The 12,428-nt window shown below is 39.1% G+C and overlaps 2 protein-coding genes across 3 annotated transcripts in view; one reads left to right on the plus strand and one right to left on the minus strand.

Annotated features, from left to right (window-relative positions):
- LOC306798017 (cohesin subunit SA-2-like) overlaps nt 1–2,151 on the minus strand; it is a 109,555-nt gene extending 107,404 nt beyond the window's left edge. For both annotated transcript variants that reach the window (XR_013773263.1, XM_079297780.1), the window contains exons 1-2: nt 2,028–2,151; nt 1,742–1,910 (exon numbers count right to left, since the gene is read on the minus strand). Coding sequence is in view for 1 of the 2 variants with exons in the window: in XM_079297780.1 (XP_079153906.1) it covers nt 1,742–1,785 (44 nt within the window). In the remaining variant the exon portion in view is untranslated. The remainder of the gene's footprint in view (nt 1–1,741; nt 1,911–2,027) is intronic.
- Nucleotides 2,152–2,164: 13 nt separating this feature from the next.
- GTPBP6 (GTP binding protein 6 (putative)) lies at nt 2,165–12,342 on the plus strand. The gene is made up of 10 exons (XM_079297826.1): nt 2,165–2,555; nt 4,816–4,953; nt 5,373–5,443; nt 6,404–6,534; nt 7,208–7,278; nt 7,723–7,881; nt 9,223–9,431; nt 10,740–10,888; nt 11,199–11,351; nt 11,639–12,342. The coding sequence occupies exons 1-10, from the start codon at nt 2,222–2,224 to the stop codon at nt 11,778–11,780; spliced, it is 1,557 nt and encodes a 518-aa protein (XP_079153952.1). The 5' UTR covers nt 2,165–2,221; the 3' UTR covers nt 11,781–12,342.
- Nucleotides 12,343–12,428: the final 86 nt, after the last annotated feature.

The following is a 12,428-nucleotide window of genomic DNA, read 5'->3' on the forward strand; positions in this document are numbered from 1 at the left end:
TTCCAGTAAGGCTATTCATAAGGCAGGTACAAACACTTGCAGTAACTAGACCAACACCTAGAAACTGAACCCCATGAAACCACTGAGCAATTAAACAGGATATTTAAATGGAACTTTCATTTGCACAACTACATTTCTGTTGAAGAAACTGTTAAAAGAATTAAGACATCCTCCTATCTTCCTAAGCACAATAATAACTACAGTACCTAGTTGGGGAAGATACGGGTTACTTCTGCAACAATCCCTGCACATATCTCTATTCAACATCTTTTCAGCTATAGATCTGTAATGGTAGGTTTGACAAATCTTGAACTAGCTGGTAATTTTTTCCTCCCCTTGTTATTCTACACCACGTTGAGCACTTCTGCATGCATACATTCACAGCTTCACACACTGGGAGTAACAGGTCTCATCCATTTAGTTTGCTTCCATCAGCCACCAGTAAGAAAAGATAAGCAGAATGCCACTTCTATTTCCACCTTTATACCCTGTTACATATGGCTCAGAGACTCATTTTTACCTTGTGTTCCTGCCACAATATTGTCCTTCCACTAGCACTTGAAGGATTACTGATAAGATGAAACACTTGAAGTACGAAGGAAGCCAAATCCCACATCTGATCCTCAGACACAATACTACTGTGATAACCTCTGAATTCAGTTTGCTTCTCTTAATAAAGATTTAGAATAGATTTGGTGACTCACACTTGAAAAGAAAACTACCTCTTTACCAAGGAGGCAATATATTTCTTTTGTTGTATAAAAGAAACAATTATTCCATGATGCTGAAAGAATCCTACCTGTAAATTTTTAAAATTATAAATCTCCAAACAACTGGTTCATCTTTTAGAAGCAATTTAAGAAGCTCCACTAAGCATCTGCCATGTGCCTGCCTAACACTTCTAAAGGTAAAAGGCTGGTTTCAGACTAAATATACTGGAATGGACATATGGGAAGCTGTATATGTCATCATGGGCTACAACTCTCTCAGCTTTCATTATAGCACAATGAAGCAAAATACATGGAGCAAACAGGCCCAGAAGGTGACAGACAGGGTCAGCAAAAACTGGGCTGCAATGATTTCAAAGCACACAACAGTGGAAATCTAAGAAGTTTAGAAGTCTTTGAAACCAAACAATAAAATCCTAAATGCTTTAACTTTCTAACTCTTCTATTTATTTACATTTATTCTAGTAGAACTTCTAATTACCATTGTGTTAACAATTACATGAATACCTCAGCTCATCTCAACAGATGACTAAAAAATGCATTATAAAAGGGAGAAGATATGATGGATACCCGATAAAAATAATACAAAATATATAGAAGCAATGTCCTCATCAACACCTACAGGGAGCCTACAAATTACTTAGCATTCTTCCCACCCAGCATCCCCAAATTCTCCAATGAAGGGAACAATGCACTGACAATGAATCTGCCCTTTTTTTCCTAAGGTAAGGTGCACATTTGCACTGTGGTGAATAAGGCACAGAAAAGCTTGCAAAGCCAACGTCCCTGACAAACAGCACGAAACGCTACATTAGAAAAGGATAAATAGTACACGAAAGGAAACAGAAGGAAGATATTAGTAACAAAGCACAATGCACAGCAAACCCCTTTTTTCCCCTTTCCCCCCCAAGATGCCACACTACAGATTGCGGCGGTACCTGCACGGCACAAACCCCAGGGACAGCACCCCAATTTACCAGGGGATGTTACAGGCAACCTGTGCCAGGTCTTACTTTAGGCTGGGAAGGTTGCTGGCTGCGTTGGGCTCGGCTATCATTTCCGCTACATCATCTCAGCAGCACAAACAAGCTGACACGACCTTCTGAGGGAACTTCACCGAAACCGACAGTCTTACAAACTTAACAACCCTTCGGCTTTTGCGGGCGGAACAGCTGCCGAAAACTGTCAAGAAAGGCACACAAAGAGATTTAACTCCAGGCAAACCAGGGCAGAAACAGGCCGCCCTCCACCACACCCCCTCGGCCGCAGAAGAGGATGAAACAAAGAAATCAAACCTACCGAAACCCCGCCGTGCCTCCCGGGCGCTGCGCAGCGCAGCGCGGCCGGCCCGGGCCCGCTTCAATCACGGCGGCCGCTGGGCCCGGCAGGGGCGGGCAGCGCTGTCACATGGGCGGCGGCGGCGGCGCTTCCGCAGCGGCCGGAAAGACGCGGCCCTGCCGGTCCCTCCCCGCCGCCCCGGCCCGGCGGTGCCGATGGGGCCCGGCCGCCTCTCGTGGTCGCTGCTGCTGCGCTGCCGGCGGGCGGCGGCGGCTCTGGGCGCGCCCCGGTGCCGCCCGCTGCTCGCCCGCCCGCTCAGCGCCGCCGCCCCGCTCCGGGCCCCGCTGCGCCCGCCGGGCACGGGCGGCGGAGCGCCGGGGAACGGGGCGGCGGCCGCCGGCGGGGGTGAAGAAGGAGAAGAGGAGGATGAGGCTGCGCTGGAGGAGCTGCTGGGCCCGTCTCCCCTGGCGCCGGGGCCCGGCGCCCAGCGCGTCGCCATCGTGCACCCCGCGGTCAAGTGGGGCCCGCGGAAGGCGCCACACACCACGGGTGCGGGCTGAGGGGCGGGCGGGCTGGGGAGGAATGCATCCAGCGGCTCGGAGCGGGCAGGGAGGGAGGTGGTGGAGTCGCTGTTCTGCACGTGTGTGGGGAAAGACTGATAGTAGCGCTGATACTGATAGTATTGGCGTAGTGGTGTTGGGTTGGACTCGATGATCTCAGAGCTGTTTTCCAACGTGATTGATGCTGTGCCGCTAGTGTGAGGTGCACGGTGAAACTGCCGCATGCGGCTTGCAAAGGATGGAAGCTCTTGGTCGCGCTTTCCTTCTTTGACAACTTTTAAAAAGACAAGGAGCTGTAATTAAGTGTTGTCTTGTCTGTACATTGACTTGCAAACCATGCTAGCTGTATCTTGGGCGGCAGAACGCCTCCGTGCAGGTTGGTCAGGGAAGCAGTCGGGTGTCCCCTGTATTAGCACAATATTAATTGTCCTCAAGGTGCTGCCTGCCCCGGTGGGCTGGAGTCCTCTGCCTCAGGCTTGCCCCGAAGTTGGCTGAAGAGCAGCAATCCCTCCTGTCCAGAGAAGAGTGCAGTGAAGATGAAGTCTTGTATAAATCCTCTCGGGGATTTTAGTAGTTTTGTGCAATTTCTTAGTGATGCAGTCACCGTTAATTTCTCTGTAAGGACTTTTTTAGGATTACTATTAGGTTTCTCTTAGAAATCGTTATAACTAGCTAATATATGAGCATTGCTCACACCAATTAAGATACATTATGAACTTGATGCTTCTCTTTGAACACTTCTCTAATTATAAGGCTGCGATGTAAAGGATTAAAACACCTTGTAAGTTAGCTTTTTATGTATAGAATCATAGAATGGTTTGGCTTGGAGGGAACTTTTAATGGTCATTTAGTTTGACCCCCCCCCTGCAATGAGCCAGGACATCTTCCACTGGACCAGAGCCCTGTCTAATCTGGCCTTGAATATTCACAGGGAATGTTTACAGGACCCCCATCTCTCTGGGCAATCTGTTCCGGTTTTTCACCACTCTTCACTTTAAAAAAAATGTCTTCATATCAAATCTAAATCAAATCTCTTGGTTTAAAACCACTGCCCCGTTTTATTGCAACAGATCCTGCTAGAAAGTCTGTCCTCATCTTTCTTAAAAGCTCCTTTTATGTACTAAAAGGCTGTAAAAAGGTCTTCCCAGGAGCCTTCCCCAAGCTGAACAACACCAGCTCTCCCAGACTTTTGTCATAGGAGAGGTTCCACCTGTCTGATCATCTTAAATGGCATTCCTCTGGACCTGCTCCATGTCTGTCTTGTGCTGGGGACCCCAGAGCTGGGTGCAGCACTGCAGGTGGGGTCTCACCAGAGCAGAGCAGTGGGGCAGAGTTCCCCCAGCTGCTCATGCTGCTTTGGATGCAGCCCAGGAATGTTTGTCTCTCGGGGCTGTGAGCACAGAGTGATGGGTCATGTCCAGCTTCTTGTCCACCAACACCCCCAAGTCCTCCTCAGCAGGGCTGCTCTCCATCTGTCCATCCCCCAGTCTCTGTCAATATACTGGGCATGGCCCTGACCCAGATGCAGGACCTTGCACTTGTTGGTCCTCACTGTTTTTCTGTGTGCCCATTGCCTGTCCATGTCCCGCTGGATGGCAAGAGACAGTTTATATATACTTACTCTCACTCCAATTTATTATGTGATGAACCTAAATCTTCTTGAGTTTTATTAGTACTGGTAATCCTAACAAATTGTCACTTTGCAGAATAAAGTTTTTAACCTTTTCAGAATTGACGTGACATAATTTTATAACTACAAAGTAGGTAAAATATGAAGGCAACTTTTTGTCCAAACATTCAGAAAAATACAATGGTCCCTTTCCATTTATTTAGGCCCTCCAGATGAAGAGCCTGAGGCCTAAACAAATGTTTTGAAATTATTTTGAAACGCCACAGATACTACAGGAAATCTGTATTTTACAAGAAACATGAACAATATGAGGAAAAATTGATTGTGATTATCTTTAAAAACATACTACAATACAATTAAAAACTCTCCTAAGCCAAGAACCACAGAAGTAGTTTATACTGTCAGATGTTTTGTGTGATAAAATTGGATCAAACTGTTCAATTACTCTGATTAGAGGTAAGACACTTTGTTCCTTGTGCTAGAGAGTAAAAGAATTTCAGTGTAGCTTAGTCTTTCCATGTTCGTGCATGTACTGTAGTTGTTGAGATTGTTGAGATCTGAGCAGAGTTATGATAGTACATTATAATATTTATTTCTTTTTTCTATTATGTTCCTGTAGCTGAATTACAGATTGCAGAAGCCGTTGCTCTTGTAGATACTCTTCAGAACTGGACAGTTTTAGATAAAATAATTCTTCCTACAAGAAATCCCAGCAAGAAGTTTGTTTTTGGCAAAGGAAACTTTCAGGTTTTGACAGGTAAGGACTGAGATCTTTCAGCACTGCATCACTCTAAATGGAAGACTTTTGCAGCCAAGCTGTTCAAGGTTAGGTGTGAAAACTGAAGAGAGGGAGAATTTTGTTTATCTATCCTGCAGATATGTATAATTGTGAAAGAATTGTTAAGGTTACAAAAGCAATGCAGAATAGACATAACCCCTGGTCACTGAAAATGTGTGAGGCAACTTATAACTTTATGTGATTGACCTAAGTGAAATTGATGCTGTTCTTGGCACAGTACTAAATTAGCAATTACAACTGCTCTGTGAACAAAGAATATGGTGCCATTTGATGTTTTATGAGTATTCTGCTCAGTGCAAAATGGTTTATAGTCTGGGCATTTTAATAGGAGAATTGACATTTAACACTCTATTTTACAATCATTATCCATCTTTTAGAAAAGATTAAAAAATTGCCCAATGTGACAGCTGTCTTCTTGAATGTGGAAAGAATATCTTCACTAACAAAGGTAATAAAATATAATATGAAATCGTATTCTTTGCATCAGTAGTGTTTGGAAGCTATTGATATTAGGAGAAGTGATCAGGTAAGGTTCTGAAATGCAAACTCTGAAAGAAAACATTAATGTTTTGCTGGTAGTTTTGAATGTCTGATTATAAAATGAAGAGATGACAATACCTCTAACAGAGTTATTCAAGTGCTTCCATTTGTTGATGAAAGGAATATTGAAAATGTTTCATTTCAATTTCCTAGTTTTTAGGAAAGCTCTATTTTATGATCTGAGTTGTTTTAGTACTAGATATGCTAAAGATTGTTTTCTTTTCACAAATATAGATCTTAAGAGCAATTAAACGGGGTTGACTCAAGAAAGTGTTTGAGAACATGTATGCAAGCATTCTGGACTTTAGAAATGGCTTAAGGGAACTACTGCATGTTTTAAGTGTCTTTTGCTGACTTAGGGCAAGGATGAGGGATTTTGGTTGGTTGGGGGTTTATTAAGTATTTCATTAAAAGGTTGCTATTAAATAATTTTCCTGCATTCTTCTCAATTTGTTTGCAAGGTTCAGTAATCTTTTTTCCTTTCCTTTGTTATCCCTAGCCTTTCCCATTCCAGTATTTCATAATTATTTTTTACAAGGATTTAACCACTGACTTACTGATTCTGAGATACGCTGTAAAATTTGTTGCAAGAATCCATAAAGGGCAGTGAAAGGATTCTCACTGAATTTGATGGGTCTAGACATGAAATTCTACTTTCTAAACTCTCTGTAGCTCCTCTCTTTCTGGTCAACCAATTTTTGACTTTACATGCTCATAATGATTGCCCATCCATTGCAGTGGAATCCTGAGATCCTTTTGAGTTCAAGTGTCCATCAGCTAACTAACTGTACTTGCTGTGTAGGAATTGATACTGTGAAACTGAGGGGGACAGAAGACATCTCGATTATTTTGTCTTACATGGCTAAAGAAAGAACTAGAAGGTGCCTGGGGCGTGCCAGTCTTTGACAGATACACCGTGGTACTCCACATTTTTCGCTGTAATGCCCGGACAAAGGAAGCAAAACTGCAGATTGCATTGGCTGAAATTCCAGTTCTCAGGTACCTAGAGCTTACCTGCATGTTTCAGTGACTATTTCTTTACAGTAGCAAAACCCAGCAATATTTACTGTAAAGCAAAAATACATAGGGTGTTCAACGATTGATTAGAGCAAAGAATTATTTACTGTAACATCATTATTTTAAACTTCTGCAGTGCTGACAGGCAAAACCAGAATGTGTTCAATAATCTTACAAAATGTATTTTTCGTGAAAAGTTCCCAGTTCTTTCTAAGACATAAGAATATGTAGGAATTGGATAGTATATCCCATATAAAAAATTGTGGAGTTTAATAAGGGAGGCTGTAAACAAAGAAGATTAATTTGTTTTTAAATTTTCTACATTTCTGCATTATGGGGCATAGAAATGTGTGCATGGCAGTTGGTGTGAGTTATGTGGATGTTTTAGAGGTAAATGTGGCTCTCTGAAATTTCAGAATAGCAATTATAATTTACCAAGAGACTTGTATACTTTTTCAAGCTATAGTTGAGCCAGAAGAATCTGAATTTTGTTTTCTCCAGGCTTCTTGCCATGAGCAGGTTTTATTTACAAGTCAGTCATTTAGTGGTTTTATTTGTACTATCAGAATTCCACAACTGCTTCACAATTTTTAGGTATTTTGGTGTAACTGGATTAAAGAAAATTGTTTCTAATTAACTGTTACTCTGCTGCCAGGTCAAATCTGAAAAATGAGGCGTCTCAGCGAGATCAGCAGAGAGGTGGTTCAAGATACATCATGGGCTCAGGTAAAGTCTAAATATTCTCATGATTTAGAGGATTTTCCCCCATATCTTTTAAACAAATTTAATTGAATCTTATTTTATTTAGAGAAGGTCAGGAGGAAAAAGAGTGTTCTGCATCTAATTAAACAAATGTACAAAAATGTATTGGTAAGTAAGTTAAATAATAAAGTTTGGGTCTCTACTGGTCAAGTTTTTTGGTCACTAAGTGGTCAAGGGTAAAGTATTTGCCTACCACAGGGATTTTTCATAAGTGTACATGGATATTTTAGAGTGGTTAGCATATGATTTATAATTATTCACTTTCTTAGGCAAAAATACATGGGTTTGGTCACTTATTTTTGACTTCACAAGCTAGGAAGTGATAACTCACTTGATTTCCAAATATATCACTTGCTTTACAGTTTCTCTTGTAAACTATTCTGCCAATTATTCATTTATATTTTTCAGGTGAAACATTTCTAGAAACACAGAGTCGTGTCTTGAAAGAAAGAGAACTTAAAATTAGGAATGCCCTGGAGAAACTAAGGAGGAAAAGGGCTTTACTCAGGACTCAGCGCAGAAAATGCGAGTTCCCGATGGTCTCAGTAATGGGCTATACCAACTGTGGTGAGCAAAACCTCCTGAAATCATAGCACAAAAGAGCTTATATTGTCTAATTTTTAATTAGAAACTCTAGCCAGATTCTCATTTGTGTGTGTATAGGCTTTGTATTTTAATTAGTTTTTTTTAATTGTGTAATGAATATTTGTCAGTTAGAATGTAGTTAGGAAAGCAAATTAAGCTGCTTGATTTTTTCAGTCTCAAAGACATATTTTGGAGAAATGCCTAGCACCTATTGTGCCAAAAAGATTTTATCTACAATGCTGAAGACTGGACTGCACTGTTAATATCCCTTTGTATGAATCTCTCCTATTTGATCAGAGTGGGTACAGAAAAGTACACTGGTGTTCAGATCACCATGAGGACTCAAGGCATAGGAAGACTATTGAGAGTTGGCTGTTAATCTCTGAGAAACCTGCTTAAGGAGCACTATGGCTTTATATGGATTATGTGTAGCATTCTGAGATGTGTTCCTAGGAGAATCTAAAGAAAGCTGAAGTGGTTTTTTCCTGCTTTTTTTTGGTTTGGTTTGGTTTGTTTTTTTAGCTTACTCAAGGCATAAATAGACTTTGGACTTGACATTTTTTTCAAGTTGGGTGATCTTAAGACAATTTCATTTTCTTATTCAACTTCTTTTAAAAAACAAATCTGTCTTGCACTCATTTTGTTATGACATATACACTCAAATATTTGGATTATACTGTATGTTTTTCTTAAATGTCATGCTTCCATACTTTTCAAACTGAAGATTCAAATATATAGATAGATGTACATATAAAACAGTTTTGTATACACATAATTGAAATACTTTAATTAGGCTGTATATTGAGTACTTTAATTATGTGAAATATTAATTGAGTCAAATAAATGTCTCTAGTATTATACTCATGAGGAAATGCTCAATAAAGGCCTCAGCCTAATAAGGTATATATTACTAGCACTTTCCTATTTTTTTTAATTTAGCAAGTAAATTATTTCATTTGACAACAGAAGCACTGAGGGGTGTGTAAGTGCAATGCTGTCATGGCAGTGCTCTTCAGAGAGTCTTACAGAGATGTGGGTAGGTCACTTTGCAGGTAGAATCAGTCTTTGCTGATCTTGAGATTTCACAGCACAGCTGTAGATACCAGTATGTGATAACATATGTGACCTTAAAACCAATTCCAAGTTATAAAATATAAGACTGTCTTGGGATATTCTAACATCATATTGATAACTGGTAACAAGCTACAATTAAACAACTCGGCTGTAAAAATACATGTTATGCCACACATTTCACCTGAGACTTGCAAATTAAATTTTACTTGGAACAAGCCATTAAAATCTTGTCCTTCTTGATTTAATTAGGAAAAACTACTTTGATCAAAGCCTTGACTGGGGAAGCAGGAATTCAACCCAAGGATCAGCTGTTTGCCACTCTGGATATTACAGCTCATGCTGGCTATCTGCCCTCACATATGGCAGTTATTTATGTTGATACCATTGGGTTTCTGACTGATCTTCCACATAATCTGGTTGAGTCATTTTCAGCTACACTAGAAGAAGTGGCTTACTCAGTAAGTAGTCAACTATAAAAATTGAGAAATCAGATTAATTTCCTTGTAGATAATCGTCATCCCTTCAAAACATGTGAAGTTAATTGACATGCTGTTCTTACCAAAGTATCCAGCTAACTATAGTAAACTGAGATAATGATGTATATATCTTAAAATATCTTAATTTTCTGATACTTTTTTATGCAGAACATACACTTATGAAGAGATTTCAGAAAGTGCTTATTTGGAGTATATGTGTCCATCTCCATGATACTTAAACCAGATTTTTCTGATAAAATATCTGAACAGTGCATCTAAGTGAGTCAAGGCTAGCTTTCCTAGAAGTCAAAAAGTAAATAAAGCATCTGAAATTAGCTGGTTTTAACTTAAGGTTTCCTTTGGAGCTATAAGTGGGTGATTTTGATGCGATGCAGGCAGCATGTAGTAAATATAAATGTACTTTAGCAATTGTTTTCTCATTAAAGTTTTTTCCCTGTGCTATAACGAAGTGTAAAGCTGCATACATACACACAGACATTCAAACAAAAAACCTGTATTATAAAAGGCAATGAAATTCAGTGGTAGCTAGATCACAGAATGCTGCTAAAGATTGGACTTCACCATGTAATAGCAGGGCTTTCAAAAGCTGGCTGAAACCATCCTGTTTTTCACTTCTAATTATTTTTCAAAAGTTTGAAGCGATGTCTTGAGCAAAGATGATGAAACAATATGCAAATGTTGAGTTTGGTTGCTTGGTTTTTATCATGGCAAACATTATATATATACTTGAAACTGGTAATTTTTGTATAAAGCTTTTTAGTGAAGGATCAGTAATGGTATCCTGGGAGCTAAGCATAAGGATAATCTATATTTTGAATGTAAAATTAGAATTACAAGTTACAGGAAGGTTTTTGCCCCCTCTGTTTTTTAAACAGTTTTGCAGCCATTATTCTTCTAAAAGCTTTTTTTAAGAGATCAGTCTTTTTAATCTGTTTTTGGAACCTCATTGTTACAAAGACTTGGCCTTGAAGAAAATAGATTGGTTATTATTTGAAATCTGATTCTGTAACTAGCTTAATTGACAACATTTCCTTCAGGGTTGTGGGAGGCAATTTGTACTTACTAGAGGTGGAAGACTAAGCTGCTGCAGATTTTCTCCCATCATGATCTAAGAAGCAGTAGTTTAATACTGTTTTAGTAGTTAATTTTACAGTGCTAATCTGCCAGTGTATTATCAAATAGGAAAGTATTTTACATTAATTACCAATGCAACAATAGTATACTGTCTCTACAACCTGATAAAATATGTTGTATATTTATCTTTGCTAGGATCTGATAGTTCATGTGAGGGATATAACTCACCCAGAAACCATCCTCCAAAAAGCAACTGTTCTGTCAGTTCTGAGGAATCTTAATCTTCCTAGTCATTTACTGGACTCAATGGTAGAAGTTCATAACAAAGTGGATTTGATAGAAAGGTAAGCAAGAGATGCTAAGTGTACTTAAACATTTCTTATGTTCTGGAAGATTTTTAATTCTTAGTCTAGAAAAGAGATCCCACGCTTCAGAATATATTTAATAGTGTTTCTCAATCTTTTACATATGTAGCTATGGTCTGAAAAAGAATTAATTATATTTTAATTACAAAAGAAATCACTTGAGTCATACAAGAAGTGGCCTCTGTAGAAGGTGTCAGTACAAAGTAACTCAGTTAAATTGTCCGTGCTTGGAATATTTTCACAACCTAATCTTCATGAACAAATGTGCTGGCAATTAATTTGCTTTCAGGTATAAACCTACTGAAGAAAACGCTTTGGCTGTTTCTGCTCTGCATGGGCATGGTTTAGAAGAACTGAAACAAGAAATAGAGAAAAAAATACTGGCACTGACAGGGAAGAAGATTCTAACAGTTAACATCAACTTAGAGGGACCTCAGCTAAGGTAAATAATTCTGAATCCTATGAAGGACTAGGAGAAATATGAAACACTTCATGATTAATATCTTAAACTTTTCAAATCATATAATACTCATTTTAATCTGCATTAAGAATAACAGAGATAATTATCAATGTTTTGCAACCTATTGACAAAAAAATAACCCATTAGAGAAGTGAAGCAAAACAGTTATAAAGTGTTACCTAGATAGGAACCTTCTGACTTAGAGCAAAGATCACTTTTTGTGCAGTATGTTGTATTTTTAAGATGCTAATATGCTTTTCCATTTACAGTTGGCTCTATAAAGAAGCAACAGTTCAGGAAGTAGAGGTCATGCCTGAAGAGGGCACAGCCAGGGTGAAGGTGATAATCGGCGATTCTGCTTTTGGCAGATACAAAAACCTCTTTCCCAGCAGCAAGATTTCCATGTCATGAAACTGCATCCTGTTGTAGAAGAAAACACTGATCTCCTCAAGGAGAGGTGGAATGAAGTGAATGACCTGTTAGTCTCACTGCTGAATAGTTTATTTTTCTTCCCACGTGATGTTTTTGGCGCATTTTGGAAATGGACACTGTTTCAGAAAACTGCTGTATGGAAACAATAAGTGCTTTGAGCTTAATTTTGTCAGCAAGTACCAGGACAGCACTAAATTTTTTATGGTGAACCTGTTGCTGGCTATAAGCTGAGGACCTTGAACACATCAAATGGCATCTGATTAACCTTCAAGAAAGTACCACGTTTCTTGTATCATATAAGTTAAGCTTTTTATTGTCTTTTTCAGAAGAAAATAATATTTATTATAGTTAAGGTGTTTTAGATGGTCTTTGGAAAATAAAAGTTTGAGAACAAAATGTTGTTGGTCATATATAAATAATGAAGATAAATATGTGCTCAAGCAGAATGCTTGAATGTAAGTAAAAATAACTGCCCTGTCTTGTTGCAGTGAAGAAAAAAAAAAATCAAGGCATTAAATAAAGTTAGCTGTGAACATCTTTTGCCCATACAGTTTTCTTGTCTTTCTTACAGTAATTTATTCACAATACCTACTACTCTGTCAGTTCTTGGAGAAAACATTTAAGATA

The sequence above is a fragment of the Erithacus rubecula genome, assembly GCF_903797595.1.
Source record: "Erithacus rubecula genome assembly, chromosome: 1".
NCBI lineage: Eukaryota > Metazoa > Chordata > Aves > Passeriformes > Muscicapidae > Erithacus > Erithacus rubecula.